This window comes from Adiantum capillus-veneris, chromosome 1 (assembly GCF_014529385.1).
Source record: "Adiantum capillus-veneris isolate H3 chromosome 1, ASM1452938v2, whole genome shotgun sequence".
Taxonomy (NCBI): domain Eukaryota; kingdom Viridiplantae; phylum Streptophyta; class Polypodiopsida; order Polypodiales; family Pteridaceae; genus Adiantum; species Adiantum capillus-veneris.
The window spans coordinates 120,312,804-120,334,096 of record NC_140931.1 but is presented as its reverse complement, the minus strand read 5'-3'; the positions used below and the strand labels follow the sequence as shown (position 1 = coordinate 120,334,096).

Here is a 21,293-nt window from a genome sequence, read left to right as displayed (position 1 = left end):
GTTTTTGAAAACCAAAAAATAAAAAAATTATTTCCCATCAATCCCTTGTTAATCAAAATTTAGTCCTCACAAGATAAAGTAAAACAAAGTATGTTTCCTGGAACCAAATCCAAGGTACACAAATGTATTACTATATCCAATGAAACACCACCCTTTCCCACCTAGTGTTGAAAAACACTATTGATCATTTAAACATCAGTTTCCCTTGGTAACTCCCTATTGGGCGCGCTCCTCCAAGGTAACTGTCTCCTAATTCAATTCTGCAGCAATTGTTGTATCTACAATACTTTCTTCCACTTTTTGCTGATCATCAAGCATTGCCTCCTCTTTGTTGAAACCTGGAAATTCCTCAATGAATTCCTTGGTGCTCATGATCTCCCCCACAATTTCTGTCACTACACCTGTCTCAATTTGTTCAGATTCCAAATTCTGAAATGAATCGCTTTTACTTCCAAGTACATTATATCCTACATCCATTGCCTCATGAGTTTCCATAGCACTAACCAAGGTATGAAAATGAGTACTGGATTCAAGATCAACTGCAAGACCTGTGACCATCTTTCCTTTATAACCTTGTTCAATTTATTTCCCTGAGTAAATCTTGAACTCTGTTGTATCTTCAACTGCTCAAAATTCTCCTTCAAGTCATTAAATTGATTTTGCAAAAGAACATAATCTTCATATTTCTCCTCCTTTACATAGCTTTGATATGGAATATTCACCAGGGAAAATAGTTTTCTTCTCAATTCTAACCACAGCTGATCACCCTGTTTTTTGACTTCATTCTTCAAAATTTCTACATCATGTGGTAAGAGGTACCAGCCATTCAATTCAAGACATATCCATGATCTTTGCTTCAAGCTCTTGACAAGCCTGGACTCTACTCAAGAGTACACTATTCTCTGACTGCAGTTTAGAATAGTCCTGAGCTATGACTTCTATTTGAGTATTCAAACAAGACATCCACTGCTCTTTCCAAATCTGAATCTGTTCTGAAGATTTCTCCTTTCTCTCCAACTATGATCTGTAAAAGTCAATAGAGTTTTTAGCAGTAGCTAACTCATCTCTGAGTTCATGAATGATTACCTCCTGTTCCTCAATCAACTTGCTAGGCTTCTTCACTTCTCTTTGAAACATTTTGTAACTGAACCACCTGAGTTTGTAACTGAAATTTTTCCCTCTGCAGTACTAAACTATTCAGTTGTGGCTGAGATGCAAAATTTCTCACCAGTTCAAGAGCCTTATAAACATCAAAAATTGCAATTTGTTCACCAAATTTACCAAATTGTATTCCTTTCTGCAAATCTGTTTTGACCTCTGCTACTGGGCTACAGAACTTCTTTCTTTTGAGTTTCAGAGAAGACTTAGGGGAAAACATTGTAGTAGTATCATCTTTCAATGCAGGCTTGGGAGTTTCAATGAAAGAATCGAGATTAGTTTCAAACTGATCACACAAATTTTTCCATAGATCTTCCTCCTCCTCTTCTGTTGGGTTAGATTTCCTGTCCTGCTCCTGAGGATCTGCTACCTTCTTCTTTCTGTTCTCTGCCTGAGGACTGCCTGCTTCATTGTCTTTGTTTCCCTCAAGATGACCTCCAAAGACAAAGACTTTTGGGAAAATTATACCTAAGGTTGTCATACTCATTGCATGGATTTGTAAAACAGTCAAGAATGCTCCAATCTTGGTAGACCTGTTCTTCCTCTTTTTCTTTTGAATTTTTTTTGAACTAAGTCTTTGAAAAAGTAGATTTTCCCAGCCAATTGTTCTGGCACACTCTACAACATGCAAGAATGCAAAATTCTCCTTTGAAATATATTCCAGCTTTACAAGAACACATACCTTCTCTAAAAACCATTTCAGTTGTTGAAATCTAAAAGGATTCTGAAGTTTTCTTATGGGATAATATCGTCTTTCACCTTGAGCCGGACCAAATGCTTTGTTCATCAGGGCCTCAGAAGCTCTACCAACTGAATTATCTTCCTCCAAATGAAGATAAAAAATTGTAGAGATCAGTTCAGGGCTCAGCCAGTAATTACCAAAGATGTTCCCCTTTGTGTCCTGTACATGATTGAGCAAGGTCATAAGGGAATCATTGTTCCTCCAGTGTTTCCATGGAAGCCTTGCAAATTGAAGAAGGTTAATCTTCTGTAACCACTCCTGATGTGCCAAGACTAACAAGTCAAGCTCTTGTCTCATCTCTAAGAATGTGTAGCTAATTGGAACAGTGTCCACTGCCAATGGAGATACTTCCAAAGGAGTTGAAAGTTCTTCATCAATTATAACATCCTTAGCTACAATAGCCTGAGCTCTGTGTAAAGCTTTCCTTGCTGACCGCCGCGTCCCTTGACCAGTGTGCTCTTCAAATTCTTGACGAGGGATAGCAAAGGGGATATCAATAGTGAGTGACTTCTTTGGCATGGCTAGGAAGTTTAAGAAAACGTATCAGAGGAGGTGCAAAAAACGCACGTAGAAGAAAGAGTTTGTACATTGCCAAATATAAACGTCCTGGTAACATTTAAAAGCAAATTTTGAACTTATCCGACATGACATTCTGACATCCACGTTACCAATCTCTACAAAAAATATTCCATGTGCTAAAACATGATTATTTTTACTCTCTAAGAGATGATTCACACCCACAAAGGGTACTAGCATAAAGCCATTAACTACCTTTGGGAAAATTTTGCCCTGCTCATCTTCCAGCAAAAATGTTGAATCTCCTATTTCTTCTGCTATCTGAAAAGGCCCCAAGTACCTTAACTTGAGTTGACCAGGTCTTTTGCCAAGTCTGCTATTGTACATAAGTACCGAATCACCTTTTGCAAAGGATTTGTACTTAATGTTCATGTCCACCCAATCTTGTCTTCTTCTTTGAATTGCTTCAGTGATATATGCTGCCTGAATTCTACTCTCCTCTAATTTCAGTAATTGTTCCTGCCTGCAATCTAAAGACTCATCTTTTGACAATTTATAATGAAGTGCAATCCTCAAACTTGGAACAACAAATTCCATAGGGACTATGGCTTCCAGACCATACACCATCTTAAATGGTGTCATCCCTGTGCTAACTTTAAATGCTGTTTTGAATGCCCACAATGCTGAATCTAGTTTGGTATCCCAATCCTTCTTGTTTTCTTAAACAATTCTCCTCAGGATCCTCACTAGAGTTTTGTTGGTAGACTATGTCTGACCATTAACTTGTGGATAGTAAACTGTGGGCTTCTTGTGGATAATCAGGTGATATTCAGTAAGCTTTCTGATTACTTTATTGATGAAATGTCCACCCTGATCTGAAACTAATTCAACTGGACATCCAAATTTGGTCATTATGTTTCTGTAAAGGAACTTGATCACACTCTCTACCTTGTTATCCTTCATTGCATGTGCTTCTACCCACTTGGTACAGTAATCTGTTGCCACAAGAATATACTTATTACCTGTAAATTTTGTTGTTGGCTTCACAGGGCCCACAAAGTCTAATCCCCACTTTTGAAAAGGTTCAAGTGGTAGAATAGGTTGTAAAGGCATCCTATTAGCATTGAGAGGTCTATCATCCCTCTGACAAGTTAAACAGGACTTCACACACTCATGGGCATCCTTAAAAACTAAGGGCCACCACAAACCTGCTTGTAATATTTTCTTTGCAGTAATCTCTCCTGAAAAGTGACCACCTGCATCACTTGAATGGGCTTCATTTAAAAGTGCATGTTGTTCAAACTGCTCAACACATCTTTTGAGTATCTGATCAATTCTCTTTTTGTACAAGACTCCCATAATTGCTGTGAAGGACCTGCTTTTCCATGCAAGTTTCTTCCTCTGGGTAACCACCATCTGTCTGGGTTAAACACCATCAAGAAGAAAGTATAGCATATCTGCATACCATGAATCTTTGTCTTGAATGACCTGAACTGGAAACAGGTTTGCATCAGGTAATTCATCAATTTCTTGATTGGGAACTTCACCTGTAGCCAATCTGCTTAGGTAATCTGCAATAACCTGTTCTTGGCCTGGTTGATGAATGACTAAATAATCAAATTCCTGCATCAACAATACCCATCTTGCCAGTCTCCCTGAAAAATGAGATTCATTTACCAAGTAAACCAAAGCTTGATGATCTACATGAATTTTCACATGATTAGCTAACAAATAATGCCTAAACTTCTGTAGTCCAATGATCATCTCGAGGAATTCCCTTTCACTTATTGAATAATTCCTCTCTACAGAAGATAAAACCCTGCTTGCATAATAGATTGGTTTGAACCAACCCTTCTCAGCTTCTTGCATCAAGACTACACCAATAGTTGAATGAGAGGCATCCACAAACAAGTGGAATGGTTTTTTCCATTCAGGAGAAATCAAGATAGGGGCAATTACTAGCATTTTCTTCAACAATGTAAAAGCCTTTTCCTGCTCTTCTTTCCATGCAAAGTCCACATTATTTTTGTTAAGTGTGTCAAGGGTAAACACACATGAGCCAGATATCTGAGAAACCTGGTGTGCCATTTAACCTATCCAATGAACCTCATCAGTTGCTTAACAAGTTTAGGAGCATGTGCTTTCAAAATAGTTTCCACTTTCTTGGGATCAATGGCAATGCCCTCTCTACTGATGATGTGTCCCAACAAAATACCCCTTTTCACTACAAATGTACGTTTTGTAGGGTTGAGTGACATCCTAGCCTCCCTGCATTTCTGAAAACATAATTTCAAATGATGCAAATGTTCAGTCTTACTTCCTGACACACTAAAATCATCCAAAAAAACCTTCATAAATGTTTTCAGGTAAGGAGCAAAAACTTCCATCACCCATTTTTGAAATGTTGGTGGTGCCTTTTAAGGCCAAAGTTCATAACTGTGGAAGCATAGAATCCCCATTCTGTTATAAATGTTGTTTTATCCCTATCTTCCAAAGCCATACCAACTTGATTTTATCCACTAATTCTATCCAAAAAGCTGTAAATCTCCTTCCCTGCAAGTGCATCGAACATTGTGTCAAAGTAAGGTAATGGGAATGGATTAGTAATGGTGGCAGCATTCAGTTTCCTGTAATCCACACAAATTCTGATCTTGCCATTGTTTTTTGGCACCACCACAATGGGTGACAACCAAGTTACTTTATCCACTGGATAAATGAAACCTACTTCTAGAAGTTTATCAATCTCCTCCTTCACTTGTTTTGCATAATTGAGGTTCATTCTATACCTCTATTGATTAACTAGAACTTCATCAGTTTTCAAATTGATCCTATGCTGGCACATTGCTGGGTCTGCTCTCTTCATATCAGTGTAAGACCAAGCAAAAACATCTTTAAACTCCTTTAACAAGGTTTTTAATGATTCTTTGAAGCTCAGGTTCAACTCATTGGACACTTTAACTATTATGGGATCTCTATCCTCTCCCAGGTTCATGTCTTCCAAATCATCTTCCCTAACTCTTGAGCTCTTTACTATTTTCTCATCAAAGATCTTATTTGCATGTTTAATTGCTTCTAATTCTTCCTGCTCCTCTTGTGATTTTTTGTTGGAAGCTGAAATCCCTGAAACATTTCTCATGTTTATCAGATTTGATCAGGTGACTGGTCCTGATTCTGAACTGTGTCTGCAATTTTTTGAACATCAACCTCAAAAATAGGCATAACTGTATGATTCCTTTGAAGAAAATCTTCTTCCTCATCTTCTTCAACTACGTCCCCCATATTAATACCCTCTACATACAAAGGTCTAAAACCTACTGGGATTGTTTTCCTGGGTATCATCTGCATCCTAACCTTTTTCTTACCCTGTATGATCACAATGGTGTCTGCACCCCAAAGTTGCTTGACTTTAGCTGCTCTTAACCATGGTCTTCCCAGGATCATTGGGTAGAAGCAGGTTGTTTCTTCGATTTTGAGAATCACAATGTTCACCACGAAAATTAATCCTGCAACACTGATGGTTTGATTCCTAAGAATACCCAAAGGTTGTACTCTCCTCTAGTATGCCATTTTCACTTGAAATGGTGCAGGCACCCAATTAGTTAATTTCAGTTTCTTACACACTGATTCAGGAAGAATGTTAGCTTCTGAACCTCCATCCATCAACACATCTGACAAGTACACCTTCCCAATGGAAATGTTGATCACTGGAACTTTGTAGTCTACATCCATTGGTGCTACATCTCCAGAATCAATATGTGCTAGATGGATATGTCCCATTTCTTGCTATGGTCATGTCTTTTCTTTAGTTTCATCTGTCAGTTTCCTGAGGAACACCTGACTGAAGTCAGGGACCAGTTTCAAAAGTTGTCCCACTTTGACTGAAATTGGGGCATCCATAAGAGCTTCAAAAAGGTCATCAAATAATCCTTTGGTAGAAGTTTGCACTAAATTATCTGGCTTCAAGGAATTTGGCAGTGATGCAGAATCTGACTGCTTACTGCCATCTTCTCCCAAATTTTCTGAACTGAATCTGTGGGCCAAAAATATGCTGCTTTGTCTGGTTTTTTATTATATTGGATCTCTTGTAAGACTCCTCTCCTAATCTTCTCGTGAGATCTTCAATCAATAGGGTCCTCAACATCTTTTCCTTGCTCCTTTTCCTGTAGTGGTAACTTTCCCTTGGATCGTGTGATGGCTAAAGTTTGTACTTCCTGTGGTTTGTCAAACACTTCCTCAATTTGAATACAATGAGAGCAATCACACTGAGAAGTGTGTATAGAATCATTATATGGTTTGGGTAACTTTCCTCTTGTTTCCTCAGTAGGACAGTCTGTTGTCAGGTTCTAATAATTTACTACCCTGTTGTTCATTTGAAGTGTCAATCTCTTCCAAAAACACTGCGTTTACCTGAGCTGGTGACGGCCTCTCGCGATTGTTTCTACGATGTTCAAAAAAATCTTGTTGATTCATCTTCATCTTTTCTACTTTCTTTATGAACGTTTAAAATTTATTGCCTATCACAACTTGATCACCTTGATTTAGTATTCACTAACCTTTCTCTTTTCACATAAGTAGAGATTACCCTCGTTATGATGAACTAAAGCTCACCACAACATGCATCTTCATACCATTAGTATTGCACAAAATATCATGGTTCTACTATTTTATTTTTATTTTTTTGCAGAACTCACAATTGTGAATAGTTTATATTAACATAACCAAACAATTTACAAGTTTGTGCCATGCTCGTGACGAGCCATGACATCTTCAAAGTGGTCCTAGTTACATTAGCTGATTGGGGAGCCACCCCATGAAAAGGGATAAACCCACACCTTTACCCAAACAAGCCAGACATTGTGGAGCTACCCAATGGCAAGGGAAGAGCCCACACCTTTATTCCTGCCAGTCATTCATTATGGTGCCCAAGGCCCTATTTCACTCATCAAAGTTACTCTGTTTTCTAAAGGCGATGATCGCCCCTTGGTTGTCTTGGATTATCTCTATGAACTTAATAGTTGTCACGGTGTTCCCAAAAATTTGACAACTCCTTGCCTTTCCAAATCTGTTTGATGTAACCAAATCTCACGATTTGCATTGTGATAAGTGGTGCTTGGCTCTTGAACACCTTCCCTCACAAGAAGAGATCGTTCTTGAATAATCCTATTTTGAAAGTCTTTTGAATCCATTTGCAAACTTTTCCTGCCATGCCACAAAGCATCGGGCATTCCTTAAATAAGCGAGGGAGGTCTTCGCTAGTTGTTCTGCATTGTAAACATCTATATTGAGGACCATAGATCTGGCAATAGCTTTATAGGAAACGAACATCATCGTTATGGGTCTCCAAATGGGAGTAGCAGACTTATTTTGGGATAGGCTTAATGAGGCCCCTTTTAATGCTCAAGTCCAAAACTCCATCAACCAAGGCTTCATTAGCCATTTGCGTGATTGGAGACTTAACATTGTCCCAGAATTCTTTGAAAAACTTAGTTGCCTAAAGCTTGTAGCATGAGAGAGCATTCATCCTCAAATGCCTTCACCAGCAAGATGGCTTCAGAGAGGAAAATCGTTCTTTTGATAATCCCAAGAAGAGTAGATCTGGCATATTCCACCTCAGGGGAGCGGTCCTTGGGCTGGCCCATAATACTAATTGCAAGAAACTTTATACGCACTTGACAAATCCATACATACACTCGTACATGACAAAACATAAATCACTAAGAGGGTAAACTCAGAAAAACGACAGAGAGAGAGAGAGAGAGAGAGAGAGAGAGATGATGATGGCTATGGAGTTTAAAGCTTATCGCCGTGCTTTATAATTTATTAGGGGCTATTGAAAGACTTCTTGCTTTGCCGCAAGAGAGTGGTGATGAGAGCTATGTAGAGGTGTTCACCACGAGAGCTTTCGGAGAGCGTTGTGAGCGGGATGAAAACACACACAGCGCCTCTATAACGACCCGACACACACTCTTGGGAGTATACACACACACACTATGGGGCACCACTCGGCTTAGACAACACACCTGGCCGAGACAGGGAACACACCTCTGGAGTGAGAGGAGAGAGACTATCCACTTGCCCACTCCACACAGACACACACACACACACCCAAAAAACTCAGCTCAAAAGAGGAGAATTTCTGATGTTTAGATACAATTGAGCTTGGGCCAACACCAATGGGGCAAATAGCTCACACACTATGGGTGAAAGAAGCCAGATACAATCACAAACTGGAGCAGAAACTTCGCTCATAGGAGGAACTTACACAGAAAAACAGCAGGAAAAGAGTAAGGAATTTGGCAAAATGGACAGCGCCATCGCGTCCGGAACGGCCCAAAACCCCAGTCTACAATGTCAAAGTGCTCAAATCCGACCTCGGATGAGCAGTTTACGGCCAAAACAGGCTCCAAAATGAGCAAAAACACACCTGCGGCTGTTCCTCCTCTCTTCTCCACGTTTTTTCTGGTCTTCTCTCTGTTTTTTCAGTTCCCACACTTAGCTTTTTTAGTTGGGCACCCTTGGCCTTTTAGATGACCTCAAACGGACCCCGAACAGGCCAAAAACTGACCTCGCAGTGCATAGTTGTCACCTTTTTGCATCATTCGCACACCTGGCACTCAGCTTTTTTTCCAATAATGCATCTCGCCACCACGTGAAGTGGCCCCAAAAAAAGGTCCTCATGATGACCTTTCTGCATAATTCTCACAAGCAAACACCCACGTTGTGTCCGTCCTCATCTGCGTGCAAATATTGACCTCGTTCGCCCTCCTGACGCCACTAGATGCCATCTGACGCACCTGCTGACCTCACGTCGTCGGCCCGCGGATAGCTTCCTCGAGAAGTTTTACGCGCTACCAACTCCTCCTTATTGTAGAAAAACACAATGGTACTAGTAACGATGAAAATCGATGCACTATGTACATGGTGTCCTACCTGTACACATGTGGGCCCCACGTAACCACCTGGCTCTGGAAAATGGGCAATACTTTATTTGATGCACCATGCATGGGTATGTACATATGCGCAATCCCTTGCTCCAAAAAACTCCTGACATAATTTGCCCATCCCCTAGCCTGCTAGATCATTCATGATCAGCAGCAGCAAAGAGAGATATGAGACTCGCAGCATCACAAGTCTCCTCATCCTTTACCAACATTTCTTGCTCCACCGACAACTCATCTTGTTCCACCATCATCAATCTAGCATGATACAATTTAAGACGCAATCCATTTACCCTTGACTTATGTAGAACACCATCCAGGTTAGCCAGCTGATATGTGCCATTTGGAAAACACTCTACTACCTTGAAAGGGCCTTCCCACTTAATCTGAAACTTCTTTTGGAAGGTGTTGTCCAGCTTACTATTGTAGCGCAAAACCAAGTCATGTTTCTTGATACCCTTACTTTTAACCTTTTCATTTATCTTTGCCAAAGCCTTATCCTGCATCTGCCCATAATGTTCCAATGCGCTCATCCTATCCAACTGGACCTCTTGTAGCTGCAAGAGCCTTTCTTTGAATGCATCACTAGGCGGCCCAAGCAACTTCTCTAACATCTTGACCGCAGGCAACTCTACCTCCACAGGCAATAGTGCTTCCTTTCCATACACCAAATGAAATGGAGTAAACCCTGTACCTGTCTTCACCGAAGTACGGTAAGCCCATAATGCACTAGGCAATTCCAAATCCCAATTCTTTCCTTGGTGCTCTGTCACTTTAGAAAGAATTTGTACCAACTCACCATTGAACCTTTCATTTAAGCCATTACACTGCGGGTAATAAGGAGTGGTATGCTGGTGCCTAATCTTCATCTTTGTGCATAAGAAGTCTAGCAGTTTAGCTCTAAATCCTGGCCCCTTATCTGAAAGTAGCTCTAATGGCACCCCAAACTTGCAACATATTTCATCATACACAAATTTTGCCACATCCTTTGCAGTGATCTGTTTTACTGCTGTAGCCTCTGCCCATCTAGAAAGATAGTCCACTGCCGTCAAAATATAGCTTTTGCCCCTGCTTGTGATAGGTAACGGGCCTATTGCATCAATCCCCCACTTTTCAAACACATCAAACGCCATAATGGTTTTTCGTAGCTCTGGCTTCAACACTCTCTTCCCAAATGCTTGACACCTATTGCAAGACCTACACCAATGGTGAACATCCTTGTGCAAACTAGGCCATACATACCCCTCTTGCAAAATCTTATGCAAGGTGATCTTTAGAGCAAAATGGCCACCACATGCGCCTTCGTGATTCTCTTCCAACACTCTGTAAAGCTCCTCCCGCCAAGGTACACGTCTCAACACGAGATCAGCCCCTTTCATGTATAAGACATCACCAATCAATTTGTACCTGTATGCTCTACGCACAAAGCCATACTTCTTAGACTTCTGAATCTCCTTTGGAATGATTCCTGTTAGCAAAAACTCCTCTTCTTGAGCCAAACTTTCCCGGCCATGATAAAGAGGTAAAGTGGTCCTCAACACAAATAGCTCCCCAATCATGCCTTGAGCTGCTTCATGTGCCTCTCCATTTAGAGCACGTTCAATGTGTCTGATACTCCATGCTTCAAACTTTTTTAACAGGCCTTTAATTCTGAAGCACATTTCCTTCAATGAGGTGTTCTTGCTCTTCCACACACCCAACACTTGCTTCACCACTAACAAGGCATCACCTTTTATGCTCAACCTTCGAACCCCATGCTTCAAACAAATGTGTAATCCGGCTTCCAATGTAGCATATTCAGCCTCATTGTTACTATGAGCATCCAATTTGAACCCTCTCTTGCATACTAGCTTCCCCTCTGGATCATAAAGTGCTATACCCCCTGAAGCTGCATCATGGCTCTTTCTGTATGAACCATCAAAGAACAACACATGTGCATTGCTGATCTGTGGCACTTCTTCAACTACCTTTCTCACCACCTCTTCCTTAACAATAAGGGGATTCTCCTTGTAGGTCAACAAATCAGCTAGGGTAGCCCTTGTACTATCTTCCACTAGAAAAGAGAACTCAAACTCTTGCAGCTCAATTACCCATTTCTTCACCACATTTGACATGTTAATACCATTAATTAACTGTGGCAAAAAGGCATAACTCGTCAAGAAAAAAAAAGGCCGTGGTAGCAAGTAATGACGAAATCGTCGACAAGCAAATATTACACTGGCCATCACTAGCTCTACTTCCGATAACTTTCTCTCCGCTACCAACTTCACTCGGCTTGCACAATACACTGGCCTCATATAATGGCTGCCCTTCCCCTTTTGCAATAGCATGGCTCCAATGGCATCATCCCCTACTGATGGATTTACATAAAAAACTTTCTCCCAATCAGGAGCCTGCATGGCTGACAACCCCCCTAACACCTCTTTCACCTCTTGAAACACTTCTTCACACTTGTCATCCCATTGCAATGGATCATGCTTTGCCACTTGCTGTAATGGATAAAGAAGCTGCGAAGACAATGGAATAAACCGTGCCATGTACTTCACTTTGTGTATAAAGGTTGCCAATTGCTTCGTACTCATAGGTGATGGAAGAAGAATAATAGACTTAACCTTATCTGGATCAGCCTCAATGCCATTTTCTGACACCATATGGCCCAATAACTTCACCCTTGGCTGTGCTAGATGACATTTCTTTGGATTTAGTTGTCCTCCACATTCATCATATCGAGCCAATACCATCTGCAACTTCTCATGATGCTCAGCCCTACTGCTATAGACACAGAAGTCGTCCATAAAAGCCTTAACACAACTACCAATGAATGGTTCCAACACCCAATTTGCTCTTTCTTGATAGAAAGATGGTCCATTTGACAACCCAAATGGCAATACTGTGTAGCAATAGCAGCCCCATGGCGTAATAAAAGTTGTCTTTGTGCGGTCTTTAAGAGCAATCTTCAATTGAAAATAGCCTGAAAAACCATCACACACACTGTACCTCTCATAACCTGCCACTGAATCCAAGATCTGATCGATGAATGGAAGAGGATATGGGTTCTTCTTAGTGGCTGCGTTTAAGGGTTTAAAATCCACACAAATTCTCCACTTCCCATCCTTCTTTGGACTGACTACAACTGGACTCACCCATTCTGTGGTCTCCACTGGAACTATGAACCCTGCCTTCAATAACTTGTCCACCTCTACCCGCAAGGCTTCCATTTGCTCTTGACCCATCCTTCTTAGCCTTTGCCGCACTGGCTTAGCACCTTCTTTCAGCTCTATATGCATCTCGCCACCACGTGAAGTGGCCCCAAAAAAAGGTCCTCATGATGACCTTTCTGCATAATTCTCACAAGCAAACACCCACGTTGTGTCCGTCCTCATCTGCGTGCAAATATTGACCTCGTTCGCCCTCCTGACGCCACTAGATGCCATCTGACGCACCTGCTGACCTCACGTCGTCGGCCCGCGGATAGCTTCCTCGAGAAGTTTTACGCGCTACCAACTCCTCCTTATTGTAGAAAAACACAATGGTACTAGTAACGATGAAAATCGATGCACTATGTACATGGTGTCCTACCTGTACACATGTGGGCCCCACGTAACCACCTGGCTCTGGAAAATGGGCAATACTTTATTTGATGCACCATGCATGGGTATGTACATATGCGCAATCCCTTGCTCCAAAAAACTCCTGACAGCGTGTACACCGTGAAACGAAAGAGGAGATAGTAAGCAAGTAGAGAGAGAGTATCCTTCCTATTCTTCTTCTTCTCCTTCCCATAAACGAGAGAGAAGAGCTTATGGAGATGAAGAGTTTGCACCACTCTGTATAATAAATAAGTATTGCCTTGCGATAGTAGATGCAACAAACGCCACTGAAAACTGAGCACTCCCTGCCAATTCATAGGCATTGTGATGCCCAAGGCAAGCTACTAGAGTCCCCTCTCAGCCTCAATAAGCTGCAAACTTTTGGGAAAAGACTCCAGTCGTTTCTAAAACCATGGCATAGCTTTTGGAAGTCAACTCTCCCACTTACCATTCAATTTTTACATAAACCAATTGAATAGTATCCGTTGGCCAACTAATGAGACCGTGACTAGACTATGCCGCACCGTGATGTCCCAACATAATTATGACTTCTTATACTGCCCTGGTATAATTACGGTACTGCTTTTTATAAAAATAAATCCCATTTAGACCCATTTTTTCTTTGAGTGGTCATTTTATAATCCGAGAAGACTAAAATTAATATTTTTATGTTTAGGTCATCGTAAAAAGCACATTGCTTTTTAAAAACTCCGAAAAGCATGAAAAGCCAAAAATAGCATAAAAAGAAAAAAAAAATCCAAAATTGAACCACGGTGTCGGGGGATAATTGTGCGAAAGGTGAGCCGGGAAGGCACCGGGCCCCTGGCTGTCAGAGGTGCGAGAAACAAGTTGTAGCAGATGCAATTACCGACAACAGTATTCAAAACAGGCAGCCCATCTAATTTCGTGTTAATTGACAGAATCCTTGTTTAATCAATCGCTAATGAAGAAGAAACCTCGCTTAATCCAGGTGCTAATCAAGAATTTAACAAGACCTGATTTGTCCCGCCTTCTGCTTCTTTCCGTTAAGGCACAAGGGTTTCCTTCCAATGGCCGTTGATTTTGGCTTCTGCTTTCCGATTCAACTGGCCAATGATGGCTTAGAAGCTTGGCTTATGGCTTCAAGAGATTAGGTTTAATTTCGCTCTTGATAGCTTAAGAGCTTTGGCTTATGAAGGTTAACAGAGGTTAAGGATGGCTTCTGGCTTTTAATGAGGCTTAGGAGATTTGGGTTTTGGGTTATATTGATTCCGGAGAGAGAGATTAATTATAAGGTTAAGCTTATGATAATGGGGCTTAGGAGCTTTGGCTTAATCAATTAAGGAAGGCTTTATGAGCTTAATCTTGAGGGATTCAAGAGGTTAGGCTTGATTCAGAGAATTTGCTTATGGCTTCGAGAGCTTCTGAATCAAAGCTAGGCTTAGAGTAGGTTAAGAGAGGTTTAAGAAACTTACTTAGGCCTTGGCTTCTTCCTCAAAGAGGGAAACTCTATCCACCTTGGCTTCCTCCTTACGGAAAGATAACCTCCACAACAAGATGATGAAGCGAGAATGCGACTTGTAGAGCTTTTGAAGCTTAGCTTGGCTATGGTGATTAAGATTTCCCCTTTCGTAGGCTCATGGTGATCCTTTGGTTCCTGAGTCTCAAGAGCTCTTGTTTTACTTCCTTCTGCCAAGAGAGTTCTTCGAAAAGAGAAGAGCAAAAGAATCACATATGTTCCTTTTATAGGTTGCATGCCATTCTATTCCTGGCTAACCCATTAGTGATATCGCTAATGGGCACGGCCGCTTAGTGACATGGCAGGTCGAGGACGGACCAGCATGAAACCCTCCAGCAATAGCTCTGCAAATGTGCGCCTTAGCATGCTAAGAAGATTTCTCTTCGTGATCGCCACCATCTGAGCGTCAGCCTGGCCTGCGCGAGTCTTTTTGTCCTTCCATGCGCTCATTCGTGTTGCTAAACGCCCTGGTTTTATTTTCTTCACACCCTATATAATTAGGGTGCCCATTATCTTAAGTGGGCGGGCGGTCATTAAGTTGTGGCCCTTGGGCGGCCGACCTTAATGGGATTGCTAGGTACCATATTTGGTACACATGACGTTCAAGGCAATGTAGTAGGCACCAGATTTGGCGTACATATCGATTGGACGGCCTAGGCAGTACATCTTTCCCCAACAGTCCTTGATTAACAATATCTTCATGAATTTTATTGTCCATACCGACATCTCGAATAATGCCAAAATTACCCAGCTCAGCACCGCCCCGACAACTGACACCGGACTCTGCCTGCCAAGTCGTAAATCCCTTTAAACTTCTCAAACTGCATAAAATGCATACAATCCCTGTTGATGCTGTAAAATTCCTAGATGGCACACCGACTGAGTGAACTGGACTGGTACGGAACCGACCCCCTGTGAATCTTTATCGGCCAATATCTTGGCGACCGAGACTCCGATCACTGATCTGAAAAGACCGACGCGCTCCACAAAGTGATCACTTCAATACCATGCATTCAATTCAATTCTGTCAACCCAGCTGCAGTTGCCCAATCCGGTACGGATCTGCAATCGACTTAAACTTCAAACTGCCATAACTTCTTCACCGTAGCTCCAATCGACGAGCCGTAAAGACACACCGGTAGACCACTTTAAGCATTACAGTTCTAGATCATAATATCCTTTCTACACTCACATCAATCATAGCCCTTTTTGGCATCATTGAGGCATCTGTTGGCCCTTTTAAGCCGCATCTGGCATACATTAATCATTAAGCTTGGCATGTTAACAAGCCCTCATCACTGACCATTAATCAAGTAGGCTTTCAATAAGCTTGATTTGCATCTTCTTGGCATATTTCTTAGCATGGGAGCGAAGCTGCACGACATCCATCCCCTCTGAACCTGCACAGTCTCCGGTCTGTGCCAACAGCACTTCAATCTGCATCTGCTTTAGGTACCTTAAGCTCCTTACCCATCATCAGACTCACGTAACTAATAAATATATGAAAAAAAGTGAGAGAAGGCTTATACCCTATCATCAATTGTCTAGCTTAATCATTAGGTAGCTGTCCATCAAAAATATCTGAACTGGATCTGTCGTATCTTCAGCATTCAATCATGGATAACTTGTTTAGTGAACCACGCCAGACTCAAGCGCTCCAGTTAATGATACACACAACTTGACCATTAAGCTCTCTTTAAGGAACCCTGTCAAGCTCAAGTATGCCTTACTCTGTCTACACACGTAATGGCGGTCAAGTCCTTTACCTTAAGTTCTGGTAGCAGAACGAGCTCAAAAGATCTGTAGATACTTCATCAATTGTCCAAAGAAGTCAGCTGGAAGCCAGCCATGTAATCTCATTGAACGCATAATCAAAAACTCTTCTGACTTAGCATAATCTAGGAAACAAAACCTTGTACTATGCAACCTACTACAACAGATAATTGGTACTCTTCAAATCTGGAACTTGCACTTCAGTAGCCCCCGAGATCAAACACGAAACCAATCATTTTCTCCACTGTGAGCATTCCTTTCAAAATTTTGCACCATCCTCCAGGATCATAGGGAAAACATAATAATTTCCAATCATTACAGCATAAACATAGATTAGCCCACAAATCTTCATGCAAACCGCCTAGATCATATGGCATATAAGTCAATTTCCCACGATCATGCATATATCTGGCACCTCCTGGATCAAAAGCTAGCTCAAAATCCCCTACATCATAGGGTAACATCAGATTCCATATAGCATCAGGTAGCATCAGATACTGCCATATTCCCTGTGCAACTGGCTCATCCAACTGTCGATCATCAATCATAGGTAAAAGCATTGGCAGTGCACCTTCACTCTCACTAGTATTGGAATCCCAATTATGCATATCTGAATACATCAAGTCTCTGGTAAAATCCTCTTCATTAGGCTCAAAAGATGCATCTGCAAACATTTCTCTATCTCGTAGAGGCTCAAAATCAAGTAGTGTAGCATCTAACAACTACATAAGGTCATCATCTACTACATCTGAACAAACTTGCTCATGCATGAATCTAGATTGATCGGTATCCTTAGCATCTGTGTTTGAGAACCCTTCTAAAGCTTCATCCAATAAGAACATAAGATCTAGGTCCATCGCTTGAGAAGGTCCCTCCATCTTGCACATCTCAGGCTACTGTAAACTAAGATTTCCACGTGTGACATGCATACTAAATGGTTCTGCTGTAAATTGCTCTTTAAGTATTTCACCCTCATTCATATATCTTTGCACTTCTGTAGCACAAAGTTCAGCATGCACATTGAAAATTTCATCTACTGCCCTGTCTGTATCATTGGCACAATGAAACCAATCATATTCATCAACAAGAGATTGCACTTCACTATGCACCCCCTCTGAATCATCATCATCAAGGTCATGATCATTCTGCCTTAGTGTGAGCTGTGTCACAGATTGTCGATAGAGAAGAAGTTTGCTCCCTCTCTAAATCACCATCATCAAATCACCTCTATGATAGAATCTGTACCAGAAAAAGTTCGCTCTGATTCTGAGTCAGTAGCAAACGTATCAGTGAAACCGAATCTTCATGCATGTCTACTTGAATATGGTTGCACTCATTCACCTGTACGATTTTCTCTTGAGCTTTATGCACTTCATTGTTTTGATTTCCTGATCTCTTTTCCTCTTGTACTACAGGTATATATTCTTTGCAAAAATCAACTGTTGTATCTTGAAGCTGTAAAGCCTCACCTTCAAAGACTTCTACTTCATGCACGGCATCTGCAAACCCCAACTTTTCATACACAGCTTTGACTATGTCTTCATCATTAGCGTGTAAGAAGGTAGCATCCTCTACAATAAACTCATCAATCACAGCTTCTAACTGTGATCGTACTTGTCCTCGGGTATCTGCGTAGTCCGGTAGACTTGTACTCTGTTCTTGATAACTTTCATACTGCTCATAACTTACTTGCACAATAGCTTCCTTGAAATACTCCCAGTTTCCATTGCAGTCTGTGGTAACCTCTTGAATCTGCTCCTTCACATATGAACTCACTAACTGCTCAAAATATTTGACCATCAACTCTTCTGGTATCCCTCTTACCTTGGTCTCTAGCTCATATCACTCTAGGTAGCCCTCTGGATCGTATGCATCAAAGAATCGTCTCTCGTCGTATACTGCATCCAAAGCTTCATCGATTTGATTTTTCTTCTTTATGGTCTCCACTTCAACCAGAGATCCTTGAACCAATTGAAGCATCTTCGAAAAATCTGGAACTGATGACTTATCATCAAAACCGTTAGCACTTAATTATGCAATCAAATTCATCATCTGCTCTAAGTTCTCCATCTTTACCTCCCACCCCACCTCGTTTCACGTCAGGTTTACCAAGAATATCGTGGGATAATTGTGCGAAAGGTGAGCCGTGAACGCACCGGGCCCCTAGCTGTAAGAGGTGCGGGAAACAAGGTGTAGCAGATGCAATTACCGACAACAGTATTCAAAACAAGCAGTCCGTCTAATTTCCAATTAATTGACAGAATCCATGTTTAATCAATCGCTAATGAAGCTTATATGCTCTTTACAAGAAGAAACCTCGCTTAATCCAGGTGCTAATCAGGAATTTAACAAGACCTGATTTGTCCCGCCTTCTGCTTCTTTCCGTTAAGGCACAGGAGTTTCCTTCCAATGGCCGTTCATTTTGGCTTCTGCTTTCCGATTCAATTGGCCAATGATGGCTTAGAAGCTTGGCTTATGGCTTCGAGAGATTAGGTTTAATTCCGCTCTTGATAGCTTAAGAGCTTTGGCTTATGAAGGTTAACAGAGGTTAAGGATGGCTTCTGGATTTTAATGAGGCTTAGGAGATTTGGGTTTTGGGTTATATTGATTCCGGAGAGAGAGATTAATTATGAGGTTAAGCTTATGATAATGGGGCTTAGGAGCTTTGGCTTAATCAATTAAGGAAGGCTTTATGAGCTTAATCTTGAGGGATTCAAGAGGTTAGGCTTGATTCAGAGAGTTTGCTTAAATGGCTTCGAGAGCTTCCGAATCAAAGCTAGTCTTAGAGTAGGTTAAGAGAGGTTTAAGAAACTTACTTAGGCCTTGGCTTCTTCCTCAAAGAGGGAAAGTCTATCCGCCTTGGCTTCCTCCTTACGGAGAGATAACCTCCACAACAGGATGATGAAGCGAGAATCCGGCTTGTAGAGCTTTTGAAGCTTAGCTTGGCTATGGTGATTAAGATTTCCCCTTTCGTAGGCTCATGGTAATCCTTTGCTTCCTGAGTCTCAAGATCTCTTGTTTTCCTTCCTTCTGCCAAGAGAGTTCTTCGAAAAGAGAAGAGCAAAAGAATCACCTCTCTTCCTTTTATAGGTTGCATGCCATTCTATTCCCGACTAACCCATTAGCGATATCGCTAATGGGCATAGCCGCTTAGTGACATGGCAGATCGAGGGCGGACCAGCATGAAACCTGCCAGCAATAGCTCCGCAAATGTGCGCCTTGGCATGCTGAGAAGATTTCGCTTCGTGATCGCCACCATCTGAGCGTCAGCCTGGCCTGCGCGACTCTTTTTGTCCTTCCCTGCGCTCATCCGTTGTCGAGAAATTTGCGGTCTTGCCAGGAAAGCACCGGGCTTATGGTTGTGAGAGTTTGTGAGAGAACTCAACAAGAACTATATGAAGGAGTTAACCATAGATTCCATGAACACTAGGGTTTGGAAAGAAGTGCAATCAAAGAAGACTCACTCTTTCTCTCTGACACTCACACACACAAAGAAAGAACACAAAAGAGAATGTCAAAACAATACGAAAATGAAAACATCAAGGCTATGGTCATATCGTATCATGGGTAATATGAAAGGGTTAACACTAGGTTGGTAATGGGACACTTTTATGTCCTGGGACACTTTTATGTCCTGTTAAGTGACCATTTTCCTTGAATTATGTCAAGAGTTTCAAAATGGATTTTGAGGTGCTATCTGTCTAGAAAGTTGTCTCATGAGCTGAAAAAAACTCTCCATTTTTTTGGAATATCAATTCCATCTTTAACCTTGTCCTTGCACAACATTTCACAACCTAAACTGTGTGAAAAAACGGGTCCTGTTTTTGGCTTTTTTAAACTTTTTGCAACTATACCACTCTAAAATTCATGTTTGTGAGGTCTATAATGCTAGAGAACTATCTTTAGTAGTCCTCAACATGTCCTGATGCTTCTAGGGAGAAATAAATGTTAAAGTTGGAAGTTATGACCAAATTACAAAAATTGTCAATTCCTGTTTTTTAGCCAATTTTAGATCTTCTATCATTTTTTTGGTGGCTTTCATGATATCCAAATGCAGTTTTGATTTTCTATGTCACATATTGTAACATAAAGCTAATATTCCTTGAGTTTTGGGGCACCTAATACCCTATTTTGCATAGTAGACAACGATGGTTGATTTTTTCAATTATAGAAGAAAACAAAACATTCTAGTATATCAAGTATAGCTTTTTCAATATTGTTAGTTTCTTGTGACAACTACATGCATTTTGTAGGTAGTAACCATATCTAGTCATAAGGATCAAATTTGGCTAGATATTGAATACTTTCTATGGGATTCTACAACTCATAATGTTGAACCCAGTTTTTTCATGTTTGCTGTATTTAGCACTTCATCTTTGTCCCCAAGATTCCTCTTGGTAAGAGATGTATTATTCAGTTTGACATGCTCCATGGCTCCTTATGAACCTAAAGGACAATAGGGAACTAAGAAAATATGCATATATTATTTGTATTTAGCGTGACTATAGAAACTTTGATGATAGGTTTGCAGAATGGTAAAAATTCAACTTTTTTGTACCTATTTCTTTTGGCAAAAAAAAAAATAGTGAGTGAGAAGCAATCATATGTTCTGATCACCAACCCATTGAAGTTAACTAGGGAATTTATCTCAAGTCCTACAAAAATCCCTAATTTTATTTTTATGCAACAAAACGTAAGAAATGACTGTTTTGATGAAAATGTACTGGTCCATCAACTTTGGAGGCTTGGTGTGACCAAAAGATGAGAAATTTTACAAGTTTCTTAATTTTTCCATGTGTAGTAGGCCTTGAACTATAACCTCATGAAAGGATTTTACAAAATGAGTGGATCTACTATGGTTTTGGAGGTTTTTTTCAAAACCCTAAAAGGACACTTTTATGTCCTGTTAGGTTACCAACCTAGTGTTAATAGATGAGTTAATGGCATTCAATCTTGGCTGACCAAATAGGCTACGAATTGTTCTTTGGAATTGTAGTTTTGTGCTTACCATAATATATATATTTTGTCTAGTGATTGGGATTAATTGTGTGTACAAATCCTCTTGGTTCATAGCAAGA

At 40.8% G+C, this 21,293-nt stretch overlaps 1 protein-coding gene across 1 annotated transcript; it reads right to left on the bottom strand.

Annotated features, from left to right (window-relative positions):
- Nucleotides 1–2,535: 2,535 nt before the first annotated feature.
- On the bottom strand, nucleotides 2,536–4,504 carry LOC147465444 (uncharacterized). The gene is made up of 8 exons (XM_086490913.1): nucleotides 4,094–4,504; nucleotides 3,905–4,039; nucleotides 3,765–3,836; nucleotides 3,625–3,718; nucleotides 3,193–3,411; nucleotides 2,810–3,078; nucleotides 2,672–2,737; nucleotides 2,536–2,574 (listed from the first exon to the last, which is right to left on the bottom strand). Exons 1-8 carry the CDS (start codon nucleotides 4,502–4,504, stop codon nucleotides 2,536–2,538), a joined length of 1,305 nt encoding a protein of 434 aa, XP_086347039.1.
- Between the last annotated feature and the right edge of the window lie 16,789 nt (nucleotides 4,505–21,293).

Coding starts and splice junctions, on each gene's coding strand:
- LOC147465444 (XM_086490913.1), bottom strand. CDS start 4,504: ATGGCACACCAGGTTTCTCAGATATCTGGCTCATGTGTGTTTACCCTT. Junction 3,412..3,624: donor AAAGAAAATATTACAAGCAG/GTTTGTGGTGGC, acceptor TTGTGGCAACAG/ATTACTGTACCAAGTGGGTA. Junction 2,738..2,809: donor CCTTTGCAAAAGGTGATTCG/GTACTTATGTAC, acceptor GGGCCTTTTCAG/ATAGCAGAAGAAATAGGAGA.